The following is a 23,007-nucleotide window of genomic DNA, read 5'->3' on the forward strand; positions in this document are numbered from 1 at the left end:
CAATAGACACATTCACAATACAGACTAATGTTACAAGTGATACTTCTACTACACAAGGCAACTATAACACCATACCATTATCAGTCAATATTACCATACTGCACTAAAACCACTATATTACCACCGTACAGTGACTATATAGTAGTAGATGCTAGTTCTACATAGGTGCGCTGCAGACCATAAAATGGTTTAATTAGTTACTTCACAGTTGAACTAAAGCTTTGCTGATTGGAGTTATTCACATCTCCCACCCTTCCTAACTGACCCAGACCAGCAAGACAACTTACTATACATCTGCAGAGCTTGCTTTCCAGACATCTTTGACTCTTCATTTTTTTCCATCTACAAAAGCTGCTACTAACCCCAATCCTGCGCTTAGTGCTGTACCCATAACTGTATCTAGTGTTGTATAGTGCAACCAAATATTGTACATCAGAAAAAATGGTATCATAACGATTGTTATTCCTCAAAAAAACAGTGCCACAGACAGTGTTCTTAAAAATAATAAATGGTGACACCCAAAATAATAATGGCAAACAGATAATGCCCCATATCGAGCATCACACATCAGCTCTGCCCCCCAAAATAAGAGTACACCAGAAAAAAAAACATACATGACCCACTTTATAGTGCTACCTTTTTAACTTACATAGTAGGGATTCCCATAGACAAGTTTTGTCTTTTCAATGACCACAAACAGTAATCCCTTTAGTCTCCACCCAGTAATAATGCTCCTTTTTGTGCCCCACACAAAACAATGCCTACTTATTAGCCACCTACACAACAATGCCTTTTTTGTGCCCCACATGCTAATAATACCCTCCACTGTGTCCCTTTGTGCTCCCTAAGCAGACAGTAGTAAAGCAGTTTTGACAGTAATAATGCCACCATTCTACCCAAGCAGAGTAAAAAAAAGACCCTCACTCTGCCCACTATACTGTAAAAATGGCACCCTAAAGGAAATAATAAATATTTGGATTTTTATTGTGTGGAGGCTGAATGGGTGTATTATTGAGGACTCAAGGGTATTTATTATTAATAAAATTGTACTATAAGCCCACACGACTTTAATCGCTTCAGATTTCTGGGACCATTACATGCCCCAATCACTCAGATGAGACGTGTTACCTCGGCCTCTAGTCTCACAGGGTATTACTCGTGTTTAGTCCTGGATAAAGTACAGCATTATACATAGCCTCTTTTACTTGATTCCCAATTGGGAGGCTTGGACGAGATCTCTAACCAAGTTTGAACGGTTGTGCAATAGGGAAGAGGCCCCCCCCCCAAAGTATTTCCTTGGTATGTGGATTGTTGAAGAGGGAGGAGATTCAGGATATCCCAGTTCTTTTCCAACTCAACTGGGAAAGTGAGCTTAATAGACCTCTCCACAACTTGTCATATCCAGGAAACTAACTACAAGATCGTTTCCAGGTGGTATAGGACCCCAGAATGCATTCACCGTATGTTTGCTGGGACATCAGACAGATGTTGGAGGTATGATTCAGACCAGAATAGTATGATACATATATGGTGGTCTTGTCCTAGAATTATTAAACTTTGGGATGCTGTCTTTGACCCTTTGAATAGTTTATTTGGTACTACTTTTCATGACACACCTCAAGCAGCACTACTCTGTTTCCAACCTCAGTTTCAGCAATCAAAAAAGGTTTATTTACATTATTGTTATCAGCAACAATACAAATCAACCCTAGACACTGGACGTCACCTATCCTTCGCTCCAGATTAGAATGGGTCAAATCTGTGGACTTTTTAATTCGTATGGAGGACCTGATAGTTTTGGATTGTTGGCTGCGATTAGAATCCTATGAATATATGAGAACCTGGCTAGCCTGGACCTCCTTTAGAGTTTCACCTGAGTTTAAAGTTTGGATAACTTCCCCATCTTGAGATCAAACCTTAGACATCTATTCTCCATTTAAGCAGACGTTCCTTTACATTTCCTCTTGTGCTTCCTTGCTTCTTCCTCCCCTTTCTGTTTCCCACTTTCCCTTCCCTTCATATCTACCATATGTTGTCTATCGAGATTCCTCATACGCTCTATAATGCATCACATTGAGATATGCAATATTATATGCTTCAGTTATAAAATACTTGATGCTAATTACACTTTTACCCCATCTATATCTCTTCAATGAGCATTTTGAAATATTACGTTGGATATTTTTGCGACAATGTTCGTTAACTATTTTATTTAATAAAACCTATTGAACCATAAAAACTTACTGTGTCCAAATACAGTAAAAACAACCTACTTTGCGCCACCAAAAAAGTGAAATGAGCAATGCAAAAAACTTAAACCGTATTTGTATCCAGTTGAAAGCAGTGCTCTGCTGAGTATCTGGAGCACCCTGTCAAAAATTTTGTTGCCGCGTATCCCAAGAGGTGTACTTTTAAGTATGGGACCCCTAGTCATTTACTCATTTTCCCATACATTTACAGTAACATATTATCATCATTATGTAAATGGAGTAAATATAGAAAAAAATACTATTTTTTCAACCACATTAAAGGAGTCTTCATGTAAAAATTGTAGTGATAGTAAACTGTAATCTAGCCATTAAGACTATTTTGGACAGCTGCAATAACTATTGTTTTTAAGAACAATACAATCCTTGGCATCAGCTGAAGCAGTTACCTAACATCTTTCTGCAGTTGAACCCCGTCATTGTATTGTATTGATTTCATTGTAGATTGCTTTGTATTTTAAATTGAAATCTGTTGATAACTTTGATTAGTTGATGTCTTTTAATTATACAATGTAACAATTCACTGCAGCTCTAGGGAAGAAAATCCCTGTACATAAATGATATGAAGCCAATTGTGCAATGAATGGAATGAATGGAGGCTCTGAGAATGTATACATGAGCCCACAGGTGGGGGTTGGGTAATTTATCACAATTTTCCAAAATCATGGAAAAAGCAAAAAATTGCAGCAAAAATGCACGATGGCTGCAACAGGTGAACCCCGGCTAGAGGTCTAATTGCACAACGCAAAGAGCAGTGTTAAACAACCGCCAACATGTTTGCCAGTTGGTGCTCCATTAACAACCTGCTTAGGGGGCCAACCCCAATTAGTAATAGATTCACTGCTCGTAGGCTGCCACTGTTCTAGACAGCACACGTCCTGTTTACCCAGGACGATGCACAGCGGAGGAGCGCTCGGTCACGATAATTGTGCAGAGTAATTGCACTTTTAGAATGTTTTTTCTGTAACCCAAAATATAGCTAAAGAAGGTCCATTCAAGGACTAAACCCACCATTACAACATACGATGTTCCTTGCTACTCCACCATGGTAAGATACAAATCGATATTCAGATAAGCTGTACGGCTTTTTTTGCTGACTCGGCCATCCATATTTTCTGTAAGTGTGTTATTACAGAAGTGGGGTTTTTCAAAAACAGTCAGATTAAAGTCTTCTTAACAGATAAAAGGCCCTTTATAAGATTATCGCCACAAAAATAAATTGAACAAGTTCCATTTAACTTTGCCCTTTTCATTCCACCCACACGTCTCACAGAGAAAACACTCATTAGCTTTCTCTTTTTTATGCGACAGAAGATTATTTTTTTTCCTTTAAGACTTACAAACTGACAAAGTATATTATGCTGCTTACTGAAGGCTACCAGCAGAGTCCTGCACAGAAAAGAAGGTCTATTGGACTTAGGTGAGGAGGAATGCTGGTCAGACACATCAGAAAGCAGCTTTCTATAAATGTGCATGTTTGGATTGATTGAGCAGGTGTGGTCTTTTCAATGGAGATATTGGAATAAATGGCTTATATCTGTAGGGAACAAAGCATTGGCTATATTGTAATGCCCCTACACGACTAACAAGCAATAGCAACTGTCCACACACAAAAAACACCTTTATGCCTTCTTCACATAAAACATCTATTCTTGCATCTAATGCATGCAAAACATGACATGAGTTATTTGTTGAGTTTTGTCATTTTTTATTTTGTTACAGTTTTTTTTCTGCCATTTATCCTCTACAAAAACCTGAGGACAAAAACATCAGAAAAAAATGGCATTGCTTTTAAATCATTGCCACCTTTTCTGAGCTATAGGCAATGTGTGACTGGGGTGCCAAGGGCCCACCAGTAACAAACTCCAGGACCCCACTTTTCAAATGCATACAAATGTGACATTATCCTCAATCACAAATTTATATAACAATGAACTGGGTAGACTGTTAAATGAAGAAGATGCTGCCTTTGTACATAGTGATTCAAGTATATTGTGCCAAGTACTGCTCATATAAGAGGGTGTTGGCCCACTGGAGGATTCTCCTGTCCTCCTGTGGGCTAGTCCAAACCTGGCTATAAGGGTAAGTTCAAATGAAAAAATTCCTGCTGCGGATCTGACTACAAATCTATATATGTTACATGCAAAATGTTTTTGAGCCAAATTTAGAAGGAAGCAGTAGTGGTGTTGGCTCAAGAAAATGCACTATCATGTGTCCCCAAAAACACTCTTAGGCTACATTCACACATCCATGTGAGTGTTACCAAAATGGACCGATTTTTCTCAGGTGTCACCCAGTTGCATCAGCTTTTTTCTCGACTCCTTTTTTCACTGTAGCAGTCAGACGCCTGAAGTCTTTTTATCCATTGACTCTTAACAATATATCAGATAAAAATGGATGAAGTTCGGATGGAACTCTGAGGTATAAGGTCAGTCTTCCTAGATTCATCCATGTCTCATGGATCCCCATAGACTTTAATGGCCGAGTCTAATCTGCAAAACTGATAAGAATAGGACAAGCTTTGAGTCTCACAGACCGAACGGAGGCAAGGACCCGTTTTTAAAACAGATTTGTAAATGGATCTATGGGTTGGTGTGCTGTCCGAGAAAAAAAAACAGACAATACTAGGACGCGTCACATGTTCATGTGAATGTAGCTCTATAAAGGTAAAGACCACATGACAGGCAAGGATAAGTATACATAGGTGAATACTATAGTTTACCTGTGCTAAGCAGCAGCAAAACCTTCATGATTGTATATTCTTCAAAGTTTAGCTGCAAACGATTAAACTCCAAACTTATCTGCTGCATACTTTGGCACAGCTCATACATGGCAGACTGGCGCATCCTATCTCTGCAAGAGAATAAAAAATATATATAATGACTCAGGCATACATGTATACAGATCTGTACAGTCATTAAATAGTAATCATTTACCTAAGATAAAAATGTTATATTAACTCAGAGAAAACCCTGCCAACCAAAAATAAGAACGCCGTCTTTAAATAGGCACTAATAGGGAATACCTCAGCTAATCTGGTAAGAGATAGTCCTAATATGAAACCTTACAAAGCCGTGCAAATTAGATTATTTTCCAGACGGAGATGAGGCGCCTTAGAGCTGTGAAATGTGGAGTTGTAGATATTACAAGAGATATTGAAAGATTTCCAGAATTTTTTTAATGTATTATTAAATGCTGAAAACCTACCAACATGGCATCTTCGTAGCCTCATACATGCTTGATTTTTTTTTCATTTTAATTGAGAACGTTACTGCATATGACATTGCTTCTACAGTATATTTCTGCTTTGTATCCTTTCTGCACGGATGTCAAGTTCTTGCAGAGAAAAACTCTAGTCATAAAATCCATATTGACCTCTAAAGAGATCAATGAATGAACTTGTTTGTTTTTTGTAGCAGCAAAGGGCAGAGCGCTTCAGCTACTTGACAGTAATAGATATCACCACAAACCACACAATTACTTTATTTAAATAAAGGCATAGAGATATCATGTCAGTAAAGGACTTTCCCATACAGGAGATAGCTGTGTTACTTCGTATTGCCCTGCAGATACATCGTCTGTACGAGTTTACGAGTTTTATAAAGCGCCGATGGAAAGACATTCACTGAAGATACAATGAAGATTAACATTAATGGATTATAGCAAAGTTTTCATATAGCAAAGCAACCAAAAAAAATCTCATAAATATCTTGCACATATAGCTTTATAGTCTTGCCTATACCGGACTTCGTACAGTACATATTAATACATATTGAGTATTATCACTTTATCAACACTAAAAGCTTTCATATCCGTCTTCTTCACAATGGTCATAGACATATCAATAAAACAACTGATCCAACTGATAATGAGCAGTCAGACAGGTAATTGGTACATCTATAATACAAAATCGCCTGCTTACAAGAATGGAAGTCTTTATCAAATAATCACAGGAGCTGCCTAAAAATGATCAAAATTATTCCTGGATTAAAAGGGGTTGTCCCACAAATAAAGCATATTTTAATCACTAGATCTTGGAATAAAAATAAATTCCACAATTGGATGTGTTAAAAAAAATGTTCCTGTGCTACGATAATCTTATAAATGTGCTCCTGCTGTGTGGTCAATCCAACTGTGGTTAAAAAGCAAAGTCTTGGTTCTGATATTATGGTGACATTGCAGTGGACTGCTGTCTTTGTTTGCAAGGTGTTGTTCAGTCGCTTAAATATTACAAAAAAAGAGCTTCAGCGGCACTCATCAAATGCAACAAAAAAATTCTTCTTTATTCTAAAATTATAACAGCAAAGCTAATAGGCATAGGAAGTATTAGCAAAACATTTTACAGTCGACAACTGTTTTACACCTGCTGGGGCTTTTTACGGGCCTGGATCTTCTTTTGTTGATTTTATTATTTCCCTTGAATATGTCAGAAAATCCCCAAACATTTACAAAAGCTATATAATAGAAAATTCATACGTAAAATAAAAAATAAAAATTAGTATTGCTGTAAATCAATTTATTTTGCATACAAAATAATAAGAATGTAAGCAGCAGGTAATCAAAGTGGTGAGTGGTGAATGCATGAATCATCCCTCAAATGGTTTTCTTTGTGGGATTTCTATTCTAAAGCGATAAAATAAGAGCTATGGAATAACCATAGATAAAACATCACAAGCAGACAGCTTAATCCACTACACTGAAAATATTTCTTTAGCACGATTTTTACTTTGGACTCTGTCCTTGATTAATTCTTTTAGTGGGTCAGTTCCTTCTTTATGCATCATTTCCTCTGAGTTACAGTCAGCAGATGCCAGTGCTGTTTGCTGAAAGAGTGAATTATTCTGCATGTTCTTGCTTTAATATGCTACATCAGTCCAGCAAAGTGAATGAAAGAAAAGCACAATGCGATTCATGCATTTGCTGATATTTTTACATGATTCCGTACACTCTAAAGGATGGAAAGGTGGCGTTCTTTGCTGTATTAAATGGCATTCATGAAATAGATTATGAGGGCTCATGCCATCACATGTTGTATTATGAAGGTATTCTTCCCAAACTACATTACCTCCTCAGGAGAAAATGGTGTCTCTGTAGGCGGATTATAATGAGGGCAATCTGGGCTACCGCCCGGGACCCGGGGCTCCGGGGGGCCCATAGCCAAACTGCCCTCATATAATACTTTGTGCACCGACATCTGCAGCTCGGTAGCGTCTAGAGTGGAGTTGATTTTTTGAGGGGGGTGATGTCACCGGAAGGGATGGGGCTTCCTTCCATTCAGTAAAGACCTGATAGCAGGAAGCAGCGTGGAGCTGGAGCTGTGGCTGCTGAAGAGGACAGAGAGGCTGCATGATGGAGCTGTGTGCAGGCGGGAATGAGGACACAGGGCTCAGTGTGAGGATGAATTTTGGGTGCAAAGAAGTGTGGATGATGGTATTGTATGGGGGCTGCATGATGGAGGGTTGCATGGGGAAATGGCCGCTGCTACTTGTATAAGGTTGCTTATGGGTGGGCTTTCACAGGAAAAGGGTTTATGTTATATGCGTGAGGCTCCAAGGGAAAGGTGATGATGGGCTGTATAGAGAAGAGGGGGGTGATGATGGTTTGTGTGGAGGGGGGGTGATGATTGGGGGCTGTGAGGAGGGGGGATGATGATGATGGGGGTGTGAGGAGGGAGGATGATGATGGGGGCTGCGAGGAGGGGGGATGATGATGAAGGGGGCTGCGAGGAGGGGGGATGATGATGGTGGGGCTGCGAGGAGGGGGGATGATGATGATGGGGCTGCGAGGAGGGGGATGATGATGATTGGGACTGCAAGGAGGGGGGATGATGATGATGGGGGCTGCGAGGAGGGAGGATGATGATGGGGGCTGTGAGGAGGAGGGATGATGATGATGGGGACTGCGAGGAGGGGGGATGATGATGATGATGGGGGCTGCGAGGAGAGGGGATGATGATGATGGAGGCTGCGAGGAGGGGGGATGATGATGATGGGGGCTGCGAAGAGGGGAATGATGATGATGGGGGCTGCAAGGAGGGGGGATGATGATAATGGGGGCTGCGAGGAGGGGGGATGATGATGATGGGGGCTGCGAGGAGGGGGGATGATGATGATGATGATGGGGGCTGCGAGGAGGGGGGATGATGATGATGGGGACTGTGAAGAGGGGGGATGATGATGATGGGGACTGTGAGGAGGGGGGATGATGATGATGGGGCTGCAAGGAGAGGGGATGATGATTATGATGGAGGCTGCGAGGAGGGGGGATGATGATGATGGGGGCTGCGAAGAGGGGGATGATGATGATGTGGACTGCGAGGAGGGGGGACGATGATGGGGGATTGTGGAGAAGGGTGATGATGATGATGATGATGAGGGGCATCACCGCCTTCTTTGTGCAGGCAGATAGCGGCGGTCACATTAATACTGCACATGAGCTCCTCCTGTACAAAGATGGCGGAGGTCAGTGAATCATTCAGCTGATGCCGGTGGCGGTGTGTACGGCGTGTTCGCGACGGTGTTTCGCTGGTGGTACCGCGCAAGAGGCTGGTACCTCCAGCGGTTTCCATATTGAGACATCCATCACTTGGGTGTCCCAATATGGCGGTCGACGAACTTCCGCCGTTGGGTATTCTAGGATCCGGACACATCTGGACGGAACAGGATGTGAAGACATTACAAGGTAAGTATATATTAGATACTATGGTAATATTGAGCAGAATTAATTTCAGCCTATTGGTTCGGCCTCCAGAACAGTCACGGTCTCTCACCCCTGCTCTATTATGTATGGCGCTGTACATAAGAGAAAAATGTGCGTGTGTTACTAACATGACCTATCACATGATCTATCAAATGGGATCATGTGACATATCACGTGATACATCCGGTATCTGGGGGGCCCACGCCTTCTAAACTGCCTGGGGCCCTGGCTACTCTTAATCCACCCCTGGGTGTCTCACAGGGAACCCACAAAGCTTTCTAATACAGATCAGTATGGGCTCTGTGCACATGGTTTTACATGCATAGGGCCAAATGTTGTTTCATTTGATTCCCTCCTCTACTATTAACTAAAAAGATAAATCTCTCAACTTAGGATCCTTGATCAAGTAACAGAGACCAATAACTATCTCTCCTTGAAGCTTGGAGAAGTGCTGATGGTCCAAATCAATAGACATCACCCTTCTTTTTGTATTTTAGAAATATAAAGCAAGATTCAACAGAACTAAAATGTAGCACATCTGCAAGTTTTATCATCTCGTGCTCCTTTCTATTAGGAATGAATGCCCTGCCTGCTATGTCACATTAAAATGACCAGAGCAGTGTTAAGTATTTAGGGAAAATTAAAAGCAAGAGGCCTGTTAAAGGGTGTCTGTCAGCGATTTTGACTGCAGTACTGCTGACAGAGCTTGGCTGGAGACCTAGACTGTGGGTTCAACATATCTTTGTGGATGGTATTATTATTATTAACATAATTATGAAAGAGAAGCTTTAATAATATGTGTGCCAGAGCTCCAAAGGTGGTCCCTAACACTGTCCACTTTCTGCAGTATGCACTTTACAACAACTTCCCTCTGCTCTTAGTTGATGGCTGTAGCGGTCTCTTGGTTGGATGATACAGCGGACACTCAAGAGCAGAGAGTCGGGGTTGTGAAGAGAATTTTTTTTTGTCAATTTATTTTACTCACTTATATGGCACCATTAATTCCACAGTGCTTTACAGACATTATGGGCACTGTCCCCATCGGAGCTCACAATCTAAATTCCCTATCAGTATGTCTTTGAAATGTGGGAGGAAGCCGGAGAACCTGGAGGAAACTCACACAAATACGGGGTGAACATACAAACTCCTTGCAGATGTTGTTCTTGGTGGGATCAAGAATCAAGAACATTTCAGCATTGGGGTTAAGAAAAAGTGAACCAGATATATAATATATTTATTAAAGTTGTTATATATTTGAATTATCCTTAGGATATGTCATCATTATATGAATGGTGGAGCTCCGACCCCCGGCACCCCACCAATCAGCTATTATCATTTCTGACGAATGTAAACAGTGGGATGGAGTGGAACAACAGAGCTTTGTACATGTTTTAGTGGCCGCTGCCGGTACTACAGATCGGCTTCTATTCTCTTTCAACAGTAGCCGATCTGCAGTGCCTGGTAGCGGCCACTAAACAGTGTACAGAACTGTGGTGTTTTCCACAATCTATTACATTCAGAAATGTACATAAAAACTAGGTCATCAATGTAAAAGTAATGGACACTACCTCAAAACAGTAAATACATCGGAAAGCATATTTCTATTCATCAACATTCACTACTTTAAAATAAAATGCAAAATGTAACACCCTAAGTCAAGATAGGATAAAAGGCACATGAATGTCAGATAATTAAATGGGTTGCCCATCTAGGAATTCTTGTTGTTTAAATGTTGTTAAAGGGCTTACCTGAGACTATTTTTTTTCCCATGCACTTCTTGGTAAGTAGTTGCTAACTACCTGCATTTACTGCCCTATAATGATTTATCCTGGTCTTCCTGTGATGTCACATTGATTGAACAGTTCTTACTCTCCCACTCTGCTCTGTCAACTGAGCGTTATTTCCGACGTCATATTAATTTACGGCCAGCTCCCCGATGCTGCTTTACTGCAGGGGGCCAGCTGTCAATGAACATGACTTCAGCAGTGATGCCCGTCAACAAATCAGAGAGGAAGATAAGGAATTACTCAAAGTGATGTCACAAGAACCAAGAGAATTGGTGCCAGGATTGGTCTGTGACTGCTTTGACCTGGGAGAGTTTGTCACAGGGCAAAACAGGCAGATAGTTAGCAACTACCTGCCGATAAGTGCTTAGACCCATCTGAAAGAAAAAGAATCCTGGATAACCCTTTTAAAATATCAAAATGGAGGTATACTCACCTTCCGTGACCCTAGCAGATCCAGTCCAGGCCACACTCCAGTCTCCGGAAACAAAATCAGCACAGTCCAAGTGTCAACAGGACCTCTAAAACCTGTGATTAGATGCAGCAGTCAAGTGAGTCATTAGAGAAACATCTGGTGAAGCAGTCTTACAATCACAGGCTTCAGCGGTCCTATTGCGATCTGGACAGTGCTGGCATCGCTTGTGGGCCCGGAGCCACGGTGGCGATGGAAGGAGAGTATGCCTGAGGTTGTGGTATTGAAAAACATCCATGTCTAAGAATAAAATTTACAGCATGGGGCAACTCCTTTAATTAAGAAGTCAATACACCATTCAACAATATTAGTACTAAACAGGTAAGCACACACGATGTTCACATCACTAACTGTACAGCTTGTTATGTGAATTTATCCTGCTTACCGTTACTATAGAAATCAGAATACCAAGAAGAATTACAGGCTTTATAACTAAAAGGTCATTAAGAGGTAGCTGCAGTCTTACAGAACATTATGCAATGCTAATCCCAAATTTCTGAGGCTGCAAACAAATTATCATCTGAAAACACAGGCAAGTAAATGGTGAATATCATATTTACTGTGGCTGAATGTCAGTCTGCAAGGTGAACGGAGCTTGCATGGTTTGCGCTTTATTAGTCAGGCCTCATCATTTTTACTTGTTATTATTGTTGGGTATTTTGTGGTGGCCTTTACAGACTTAGAACTTTAACCTTAGAATGAAGACTGATAGTAAAACACAAAATAGATGAACAGACATTAAACAGTCCACCTACCAAAATACATTTGAAGAACAATGCAAGAAGACAAAACTTAAAGTCTATCTCTAAGCCTTCAGCAACCTATTTCCTATCACGTCACTATGAAGGAATGTGAATAAAGTGCCAGCATTCAACCGACATGGATACTTACTTGGATCCACAGAATCAACAGGGCAGAACAAGATAGTGTCTTAGAGACAAGTAGTGTGATATACAGATGCTTTCTGCTTGTAAATAAATCATCAACAAATCAAGCTTGAAAAATAAATCAAGGACACCAAGGGACTGGCATAAAGATGCTCTTATGGATTTGAAATACCCCTTATTTTTTATTTGGCTGATACATGGCTTTCATCTAGGTTGACCATTGGTATGTTTTACACACACACAGACACACACACACACTGTATATACAGTGGAATGTAAGTTTGGGCACCTGTGATAAAAATTAATGTTATTGTGAACATTGTGTTATTGTTAAGCAAGTTGAAGATGAAATGATCTCTAAAACGCCTAAAGTTAAAGATGACACATTTACTTTGCATTTTAGGAGAAAAAATATTTTTTACATTTTAAAAATTACAAAAAGGAAAATGGGCTAATATAACAGTTTGGGCACTCTTGGATATTTGTGTGCTCAGATAACTTTGACCAAGGTTTCACACCTTAATTAGCCTGTTGGAGTTATGGCTTGTTCACTACCATCGTTAGGAAAGGCCAGGTGATGTAAATTTCCCAGCTTTATAAAAACCCAGCCTCCTAAACTTGTGCCAAAAAAACAGGAGCCACGAGTTCTTCTAAGCAGCTGCCTAGCACTCTGAAAATGGTTGAGGCCCGCAAAGCAGGAGAAGGCTATAAGAAGATAGCAAAGTGTTTTCAAATTGCCTTTTCTCAGTTCAAAATGTAATTAAGAAATGGCAGTTAATAGGAACAGTGGAGGTAAAGATAAGGTCTGGAAGAACAAGCAAAATTTCAGCGTGAGCTGCTCGTAGGATTGTTAGGAGAGGCAAATCAGAACCCCAACTTGACTGCAAAAGACCTTCAGAACGATTTAGCAGATTCTGGAGTTGTGGTACATTGTTCTACTGTTTAGAGACACCTGCACAAATGGAAGAGTCATTAGAAGAAAAGCTCTCCTCGTCCGTCCTCACCATAAAATTCAGAATCCGAAGTATGCAAAAGAACATCTAAACAAGCCTGATGCATTTTGGAAACAAGTCCTGTGGACCGATGAGGTTAAAATAGAACTCTTTGGCCACAATGAACAAAGGTATATGTGGAGAAAAAAGGGCAAAGAATTTCAGGAAAAGAACATCTCGCCAACCGTTAAGCATGGGGGTTGATCAATCATGATTTGGAGTTGTTTTGCAGCCCATTGGCATGGGGAACATTTCACAGGTAGAACAAAGAATGGATTGAATGAAATTTCAACAAAGTCTTGATGCAAACATAACAGCTGTAAAAAGCTGAAGTTGAAAAGAGGATGGCTTCAACATATAGATAATGATCCTAAACAAACATCAAAATCCACAATAGACTACCTCAAAAGGCGCAAGCTGAAGGTTTTATAATGGCTCTCACAGTCCCCTGATCTGAACATCATTGAAAATCTGTGGCTTGACCTCAAAATAGCAGTGCATGCAAGACGACCAAGGAATCTCACAGAACGGGAAGAATTTTCCAAGGAAGAATGGATGAAAATCCCTCAAACAAGAATTGAAAGACTCCTTTATGTAATTTTTAAAATGTAAAAGATGAAAAAATATATATATATTTTGCTTAAAATACAAAGGAAATGTGTCATCTTTAACTTTAGGTTTTTTAGAGATCATTTAATCTTCAACTTGCTTAACTGTTCACAATAACAGTAATTTTGACTAGGGGTGCCCAAACTTTTACATGCCACTATATATCCATGATTGTACTCCATCAGGTATGTGAGTTTTTGTAATTCTGTCTTCTTGCTTGCTGTTTTCTTTTATAAATATTACTCCCAAACATATAAAACAAGACAATCAGAAGACAGAATATGAAAGCCTTGCATCAGGTAAGAGCAGGTAGAGATTGACTTATTTTTTTTAACATCTGTTTGCAGTAAATATATCAGAATATAACTCACATCACAATAAGGTAAATTATTTCAAGTATTACAATACCACTGAAGAGCTCATATAGACTTCTTATTTGCACGTGTATAGAGAGAAGGAAAATAAATATTTCTAGGTATAGAATGGACAGTTCAACCAAGTTCATCTCTCTAATAATTACACAATGTTTTATTTCCGCTGACTCTCGACAGACCCAGTGACTCAATCTGGTGCACTCAATTGCTTTGAATATTAGGAAGTTATTTTAGGAAGCCAAAACCACATTCAGCCAAATTATGTACATATATCCATATGTCTATGCTGAATATTCCATGTGTGCTCTATGGTACTAGAGACACTGACTAATTACAGGAAAACAGTGTGAAGATTAAAGCTAAGGGGCAGGTTCTTTCTCTTTTCTTTCAAATGTAAAAGAACAATAAAACATAGATTACTATAAAGTATAAAGACAACTGCTAGTTTACAGTACATAGAACAAACATTGTACTTATTACGGAGATAAGAAACATAAGATAAGAGATAAGAAACGTGCCGTATTTTCAAAAAACTTCTAGCCCTAATTTAATTAAAAAAATCTAAGTAAAAATTCTGAAAAGATACAGTCATGAGAAAAACTAAGCGCACTAAACTTTGAATTCTATGGTTTATGTTTTTTTCAGGTCATAATAATGAAAAAAAAACACATCTCTGTCCTTAGAAATTAAGTACCATGACGTTATTTAATAAAAAAAATACTATGCCAAAATACAGAAATAGTCTGTCAAAAATGAAGTATAACCCAATAAATCAATAGATTATAGAACCACCATTTGCATCAATAACTAGAAGAAATCATTTTCAGTATGACTATCAGTCTCTCAAACTGATCTGAAGGAATTTTGGTTCACTCTTCTTTACGACGTTGAGGTTTGTGGGCATTCGTTTATGCACAGCTCTCTTATGGTCCTGTCACAGCATTTCCATTGGGCGGAGGTCTGGACTTTGACTGGACCATTGCGACGGCTTGATTCTTTTCTTTTCAGACATTCTGATGTAGATTTACTGGTGTGCTTGTGATCACTGTCCTGTTGCATGACCCTCACATTACTCTAGAATACTTTGGCTAACATAGGAGTTCATGGTCGACTTAATTACAAATTGCCCAGATCTTGTGGCTGCAAAAAAAAACCCCTAAACCTCCACCATCGTGCTTGACATTTGGTATGAGGTGTTTGATCTGATATGCTGTGTTTGGTTTTCGCCAAATGGGACACAAGGCATTATGGCTAAACAACTCCACTTCGGTTTCATCTGTTCAATAGATATTGTTTCAAAAGTCTTGTGGTTTGTTCAGATGCAACTGTGCTAACTTTAGCAGTGGTGCAATGTTCTTTTTTGAAAAAAACAGACTTTCTCCCGACAACCTTGCAAACAAGCCATACAGGCTGCCACGAGAGGTGGTGAGTTCCCCTTCAATGGACGTCTTCAAACAGAGGCTGGACAGACATCTGTCTGAGATGATTTAGTGAATCCTGCTTTGAGCAGGGGGTTGGACCAGATGACCCAGGAGGTCCCTTCCAACTCTACCATTCTATGATTCTATGATTCTACTTGTTCATTCTTTTTCTAATTTTATTGTCATGAAGTGGAACATTTAACCAGGGCTATGGAGTCCATAAGCCAAACCTCCGACTCCGACTCCACGACTTCGACTCCACAGCCCTGCCTCACTACTGAGAATGTACATAAAGTGCAGCACAGATTCATCTCAGCTAAAAGCCGAGATCTTTAGATCAGGAACAGAACAGAAATTTATAGGACATTTCATAACTTTCCCAAATTCTTGTGGAAACATTTACAGCAAATCCTGCACTGTACTACTGTACCCAATTTATTATATATTTTTGGAATCCGAGCAGGTCCATTTTATACCGAATCTACCAAAATGGACACTGACTCCACAGCCCTGCATTTATCATGCTAATTGAGATCTTTGATGTCTGAGCTGCAGCTCTTGGTTTTTTTTGCAATTTCTCTGAGCATTGAACAGTCTGACCTGGAGTTAAATTTAAGACGTCCACTCCTGGGAAGGTTTTCAACTGTTTGGAATTTTTTTGACCTGTGAAGAATCTTTATTATAGTAAAATGATGGACTCCAAATTATTTGGAATTTGCCTTGTAATCCTTCCCAGAATGATGGGCAGCAACAACTGCTTCTTTAAGATCATTGATGTCTTTCCTTTCTAACACATTTCTCAATGCTCCAGAACAGCACCCTGCCAAAACTTCTATTTTTACAGAGGTGGTCACACTTGTTGATGAACAATTAATCAAGGATATGTGATTAGTGGCACCTGGCTGTCACCTACCCTTTTAATTCCTATGGAAGCAGAAAGGGTGTACTTAATTTTTCACACACTGTTTCTGCATTTTGGCCTAGCTCTTGGTACATAATAACGACACAGCGTAATTTGTCACATCTTGTTCATCTGATGTGGTGTTTACCTAATTTTTAGACAATTTAAGGACCAGATGCTTATTATGTCATGATATGTAAAACCATAGAATTCAAGAGTGTGTGTTTAGTTTTTTTTCATGACTAAAGTCATACAGTTCATATAGTCCATCACCTCTTCTTGCACAAGATCTATCCCATAAAGTCAGTGAATAGTCAGTGCACTAGTGAGTAAATATGTAGATACATTAGTAGATAAGATGATGAACACACACAATTATTTCTATGGTTTGTAACCTGGATTGTAATCAGGCTGTTCATGGACATACAGACTGATACTTAATTTTATTCAGTATAAGTGATCTGGTCACCCTACAGGTTATTTAGATATTATGGGAATCTTGTAGACAGTACTAATAAGTATCTAATATGATAACCTCACTACAATATTTTTCATATGAATAAACAGGACACTGACACAATCAATTCAGTCTGTATAACATCCGATAAGTGACACGGTCAGTGCAGTAATAATTGTAGACTAGACTGCTCAGTCATAAAAAGTATTAATAACTATAGAAACTGGGTGTTAATAGACAATTGGGAAAAGAGGAACATACATGAAGAATTAAGGAAGTAATTGTACCAATACAGAGACCATTGTATACAGTTATATACAGTAACTATGGCGCATGAGACTGCTATTCTATGACAAAGGCTCCTTAGAAATGTTTTCTTAGAAAGTGTGGTTCTGGGTTGGTCTCAGGAGATGTGCACCACAATTCAAAGCAGAGAGTGTGTGTTTTTCTTTTCTTCATGATATATTGAATTACTTATTTATCCATTCTTATCTATAATTTTTCTCATATCTTTTTTTCAGTCCATCTGTTTGTTTACAAATGCTTCCTTTCATAATTTAGCACTAGATGTATGTCAAGGAGGTGCCTTGAAGTACACTACCCAAAAAAATAAAGGGAACACTTAAACAACAGAATATAACTCCAAGTGAATCAAGCTTCTGTGAAATCAAACTGTCCACTTAGGAAGCAACACTGATTGACAATCAATTTCACATGCTGTTGTGCAAATGGAATAGACAATAGATGGAAATTATTGGCAATTATCAAAACACGCTCAATAAAGGAGTGGTTCTGCAGGTGGGGACCACAGACCACATCTCAGTACCAATGCTTTCTGGCTGATGTTTTGGTCACTTTTGAATGTTGGTTGTGCTTTCACACTCGTGGTAGCATGAGACGGACTCTAAAACCCACAGAAGTTGCTCATGTAGTGCAGCTCATCCAGGATGGCACATCAATGCGAACTGTGGCAAGAAGGTTTGCTGTGTCTATCAGCGTAGTGTTCAGAGGCTGAAGGCGCTACCAAGAGACAGGCCAGTACACCAGGAGACGTGGAGGGGGCCGTAGGAGGGCAACAACCCAGCAGCAGGACCGCTACCTTTGTGCAAGGAGGAACAGGAGGAGCACTGCCAGAGCCCTGCAAAATGACCTCCAGCAGGCCACAAATGTGCATGTGTCTGCACAAACGGTTAGAAACTGACTCCATGAGGGTGGTATGAGGGCCCGACATGCACAGATGGGGGTTGTGCTCACAGACCAACACAGTACAGGACGCTTGACATTTGCCACGGAACACCAGGATTGGCAAAGTCGCCACTGGCGCCCTGTGCTCTTCACAGATGAAAGCAGGTTTACACTGAGCACATGTGACAGACGTGAAAGAGTCTGGAGATGGCGTGGAGAGCAATCTGCTGCCTGCAACATCCTTCAGCATGACCGGTTTGGCAGTGGGTCAGTAATGGTGTGGGGTGGCATTTCTTTGGAGGGCCGCACACCATTCCATGTGCTCATCAGAGGTAGCCTGACTGCCATTAGGTACCAAGATGAGATCCTCAGACCCCTTGTGAGACCATATGCTAGTGCAGTTGGCCCTGGGTTCCTCCTAATGCAGGACAATGCCAGACCTCATGTGGCTGGAGTGTATCAGCAGTTCCTGCAAGATGAAGGCATTGAAGCTATGGACTGGCCCGCCCGTTTCCCAGACCTGAATCCGATTGAGCACATCTGGGACATCATGTCTCGCTCCATCCACCAATGTCACGTTGCACCACAGACTGTCCAGGAGTTGGTGGATGCTTTAGTCCAGGTCTGGGAGGAGATCCCACAGGAGACCATCCGCAACCTCATCAGGAGCATGCCCAGGCGTTGTAGGGAGGTCATACAGGCACGTGGAGGCCACACACAATACTGAGCCTCATTTTGACTTGTTTTAAGGACATTACATCTAGTTGGATCAGCCTGTAGTGTGTTTTTCCACTTTAATTTTGGGGGTGACTCCAAATCCAGGCCTCCATTGGTTAATAAATTTGATTTTCATTGATGATTTTTGTGTGATTTTGTTGTCAGCACATTCAACTTTGTACAGAACAAAGTATTCAATGAGAATCTTTCATTCATTCAGATCTAGGATGTGTTATTTGAGTGTTCCCTTTATTTTTTGAGCAGTGTATATCATCCACTGGTCATCGATCACCTATAGGTCTCCATATTAAAACAATCTATATGTTTAATGCCTATCTATCTATCTATCTATCTATCTATCTATCTTCCCATATTTATCTGTCCATCCATCTCTCCATCCATCCATCCATTGTACTGCTAACACACCACAATGTACTTAAATTCACTGCAGCCTTAGGCAATAGGATTTTCACAGCACTTGGAACTGAATAGGATTTAATACATACAAGTTAACTTGTGGGAAAACCAATTTCAATCACGAGAGACTGTCTCCCCCCTTCTTTCTTACATGTTAAATATTTGTACTAAAGAGCATCCCACTCAAGGGAATGAGAAATGAAAATAGTGAATAAGCAATAAAAAGTCTATGCTACACGGATAAATGGAAAAATAAAAATCTGCACTGAAGAAATATCTCAGCTCGGCAAGATTACTTTATGCAGAAAAGAGCAAAATTAACTTGAATATATTGGTTTAAAAAGATAAATGCCTATCCATTCTTCTTAGGATTCTGAAGAAATGAAAAGTAATGTTCTTTCAGGACACATTTTCTGACTTTATGTTTTGGGTGTAAAAAGTATCACAGAAACAAAGCACTCTGATGAATGTAATAGTGTCATTTAAATGAAAACAAATAATATATTATCTTTCGCCCTGGAAGTTGAATGAAGACAATGGTTGCATGAAACTTCTTGTTAACCTACTGTTAATTTTTTTTTATATATATATATATATATATATATATATATATATATATATATATATATCATCATATATAGTAAAAAAAAAATCTGAAATCTTGCCATTTTTACTTGACTCAAACTTCTTGTTATTTTTCCAGAATCCACATGGACATAGGCAGCTAAAGAGTGCATCAGACTAACTGACTTCCATAGAAGTATTTTCTGGGCATGCTCTAATCTGTGCAAATATTGTCATGAAAGACGTAGGAGAAGGTGAGCTGTAACCAACACATATTGTTAATGATGGATCCTGTGTTACCATATGTAGATATGGCTGCTACAGATGAAATAATGAAATGTAGTATTACATGCAGCAATACATTAATAATTTATTCTGGCTCTTAAGCTGGCTGACCTTCGAAAGCAGTCACCCTAAAGATTATTAGGCTGCCAGCTGTCTCTCCTGACCTGACCCCCCATATATGAACGCTTGGCCAACTCAATGAGGAGAAAGGAGAAAGCCACAGCCAGACAGAATTGACAGAAGCTTATCTCCTGAAAGACTAAAACTGTTGGTTATAAACTGCTTGGCCACTAAATCATCAGATGATTGGCAGATCAGGTCAATCATGTTAAAGTTGGCCAACTTTAATATAATGTGTAGGGGGCGTTAGTGGAGGGAAGCTGATCACTTTTATAAGAGGGAACTCCTTTTATAATGTCCATATTAACTAATATACCATAGGGAAAAGGGCTGTTGAAATTATACATCTCTTTTAAGTCAGTTCATATACAAGCCATTAAAGGTCCAATTAGACAGTGTAAAGTTGTGTGAGGAAATGGCAGAGATCTCAGCACAGGGACATATTCAGACAAGATGGAAAATCTCAAACAAAAGAAATCTCTTTCCTCATAGAAAAGGTATGGCTGTACGACATTTGTTCTATTGGCAAGGACTAGGAAATGTCATTGATGCCGTCAATATAGTGCAGACACAACAAAGTCCCAATTTGTCAAAGAATTATCTGCCCCTTTTAGTAGCCATGCTAACATACTTCTTTCACATAATTCTGAAAAAGTGAATATTGTCAGAGCAGATCCAAGTAAAAGTAAGGAACTGTATTTGTTATACAATACTATGGAACAGGGATTTTCTCTTTTTTTTATCTATTGGGATCTCACTGGTCAGATCAGGGTGACATATGGACCTCACCATCTATGCTGGAAGTCCACGCTCAAATGAAAAAAACTTTCAATTTCACTTTATGCCTCCTGAACTTGGTAAAACATTAAAATAAGTATAGAATGATTCATAATGTTGCTTAAGTAGACGTTGCTGTAGCTATATGTATAAAATTGTGCAAGTATAACTACTTCCATGAAAACTGCCTTCCCGATTGTGCCTCACCAAGAACTAGCTGCTCCTAAGTGCTCCTCTCAGGCAAAGCCTGCATACTCGCAAATGAAGTAAAATAATTTTACTTATTTTGATACATGACAAAATATGTTTTTCAAAATGTTTTTCAAAAGACTGATCTAGACACAATCAGTCTTTTCTGAAGCACATAATCTCTGCAGCCAATCTTATAGGTCTGATTTAAAGATGACTTAATACATTCATATTTATGGGAGGATATGATTAATTCAGCTAGTAATGCCCTATTTAGTTGTCACTTAATATCTGGAAAATTATGGTATACTTCTTTTTACATCATGTGAATGCATGATAGTCACCCTGGGAATTACATAGCTTTATGTCCTCTGAAGGGGGTCATCATCTCAGCCCACAGAAGGTTCTGTATGATGCAATTGCGTGTAATGTACCACTGAAGTTTTTCATGGGGGCAGAGAGAGGGACAGAAACTCATATCAAAGATAATTATGATGACTGCACAGTACCAGCCACACAACAATAATGTAGAAGATCACAGTCCGGCCTTCCTGACTTTATACTTAAAATCTATTAGTTTATTTAGGAAAATATAGAGACGGTACTAGCACTATCTAGATATGTGATGCTGTACTGATGCGTCAAGGAATTTTTAGCAGAACATAGTGAAAAAAATGCAGAATGAAATCTAGCAATCAAAGTGGAAGCAGAAAGGATTAAAACAGAAGGTTGAACTACATGGAAATAAGTGCAGTATATACAGTATAATAGAAGTACAGTGCTGCTCACAATTATTGGCACCCTTTCAGTTTTTTCATAGACTGTACAATATCTTCAGAAATAAATGGAAATGTACCAAAGTGAAATTAATGTAATATTTTTTAATTAGTGGTGCAATAATACAAAAATAAAACATTGTTTTTCAACTTCCATGTTGCAATTTTAAAGAAGAAACAGAATAAACTGCATGTGCAGCAATAAAGACACCCCTAATTTATACTTGGTTGCACACCCTTTGGCATTGCTGACAGCCTCCAAATGTTTCTTGTAGCCATCTATAAGCTTCTGGCACTTCTCAGCTGGAATTTTCTCCCACTCTTCCTTTGCAGTTTGTTCAAGCTCTTGACTGTAGGGTTCTTTTTCCCAATGGCAGATTTCAGCTCACCCCAAAGATTTCCAATGGGATTGAGGTCAGGACTCATTGCTGGCCATTTTAAAAACAGTCTATTTTTTCTTCAACCATTCTTGTGTACTTTTGAATGTGTGTTTTGGGTCATTGTCTTGCTAGAGGACCCATGATCTTCAACTCAAACCAAGTTTTCTTACACTGGGTAGGACATTTCACTCTAAAATCTCTTGATAATTCTCTGATTTCATGATTCTTGTGATACGGTCAAGGTCTCCAGTACCAGACACAGCAAAGCAACCCCAAAGCATTATGGATCCTCCCCTATGCTTAACTGTTGGTAAGGTGTTCTTTTCCTTATAAGCTTCATTGCGCCATCTGTAAACAAACTCTTGCTTTGCCAAAAAGCTCTATTTTTGTTTCATCTGTCCACAGAACAATTTCCCAGAAGGATTGTGGTTTGTCAAGGTACTCTTTGGCAAAGATTGGTCATTCCTTTTTAGGTCTTTTCTTCAGCAATGATTTCTTCGTTGACCTTTACCCATAAAGCTTTGCTTGGTTTAGTGTGCGGCGTATTGTACTTGTTGAAACCATGATTATTCCAGGTTGGCCTTCAGGTCTTTGGATGTTTGACGTGGTGTTTTTTTCCACCATTTGCACCAACCTTCAAAGACATTTGTTGTGCATTTTCCTCTTTCCCCCACGTCCAGGGAGGTTCTTGATGATTTCATCCTTGGCAAACTTCTTAATAACATTGCGCACTG

At 39.5% G+C, this 23,007-nt stretch overlaps 1 protein-coding gene across 2 annotated transcripts in view; it reads right to left on the minus strand.

Moving 5' to 3' along the window:
- NR3C2 (nuclear receptor subfamily 3 group C member 2) overlaps positions 1-23,007 on the minus strand; it is a 354,893-nt gene that overhangs the window by 32,859 nt on the left and 299,027 nt on the right. For both annotated transcript variants that reach the window (XM_073642514.1, XM_073642515.1), the window contains exon 7: positions 4,990-5,120. In XM_073642514.1, the coding sequence (XP_073498615.1) occupies positions 4,990-5,120 (131 nt within the window). The remainder of the gene's footprint in view (positions 1-4,989; positions 5,121-23,007) is intronic.

The sequence above is a fragment of the Phyllobates terribilis genome, unplaced genomic scaffold, assembly GCF_046119375.1.
Source record: "Phyllobates terribilis strain yellow unplaced genomic scaffold, ASM4611937v1 Scaffold_1__5_contigs__length_1240528914, whole genome shotgun sequence".
Classification (NCBI taxonomy): Eukaryota; Metazoa; Chordata; class Amphibia; order Anura; family Dendrobatidae; genus Phyllobates; species Phyllobates terribilis.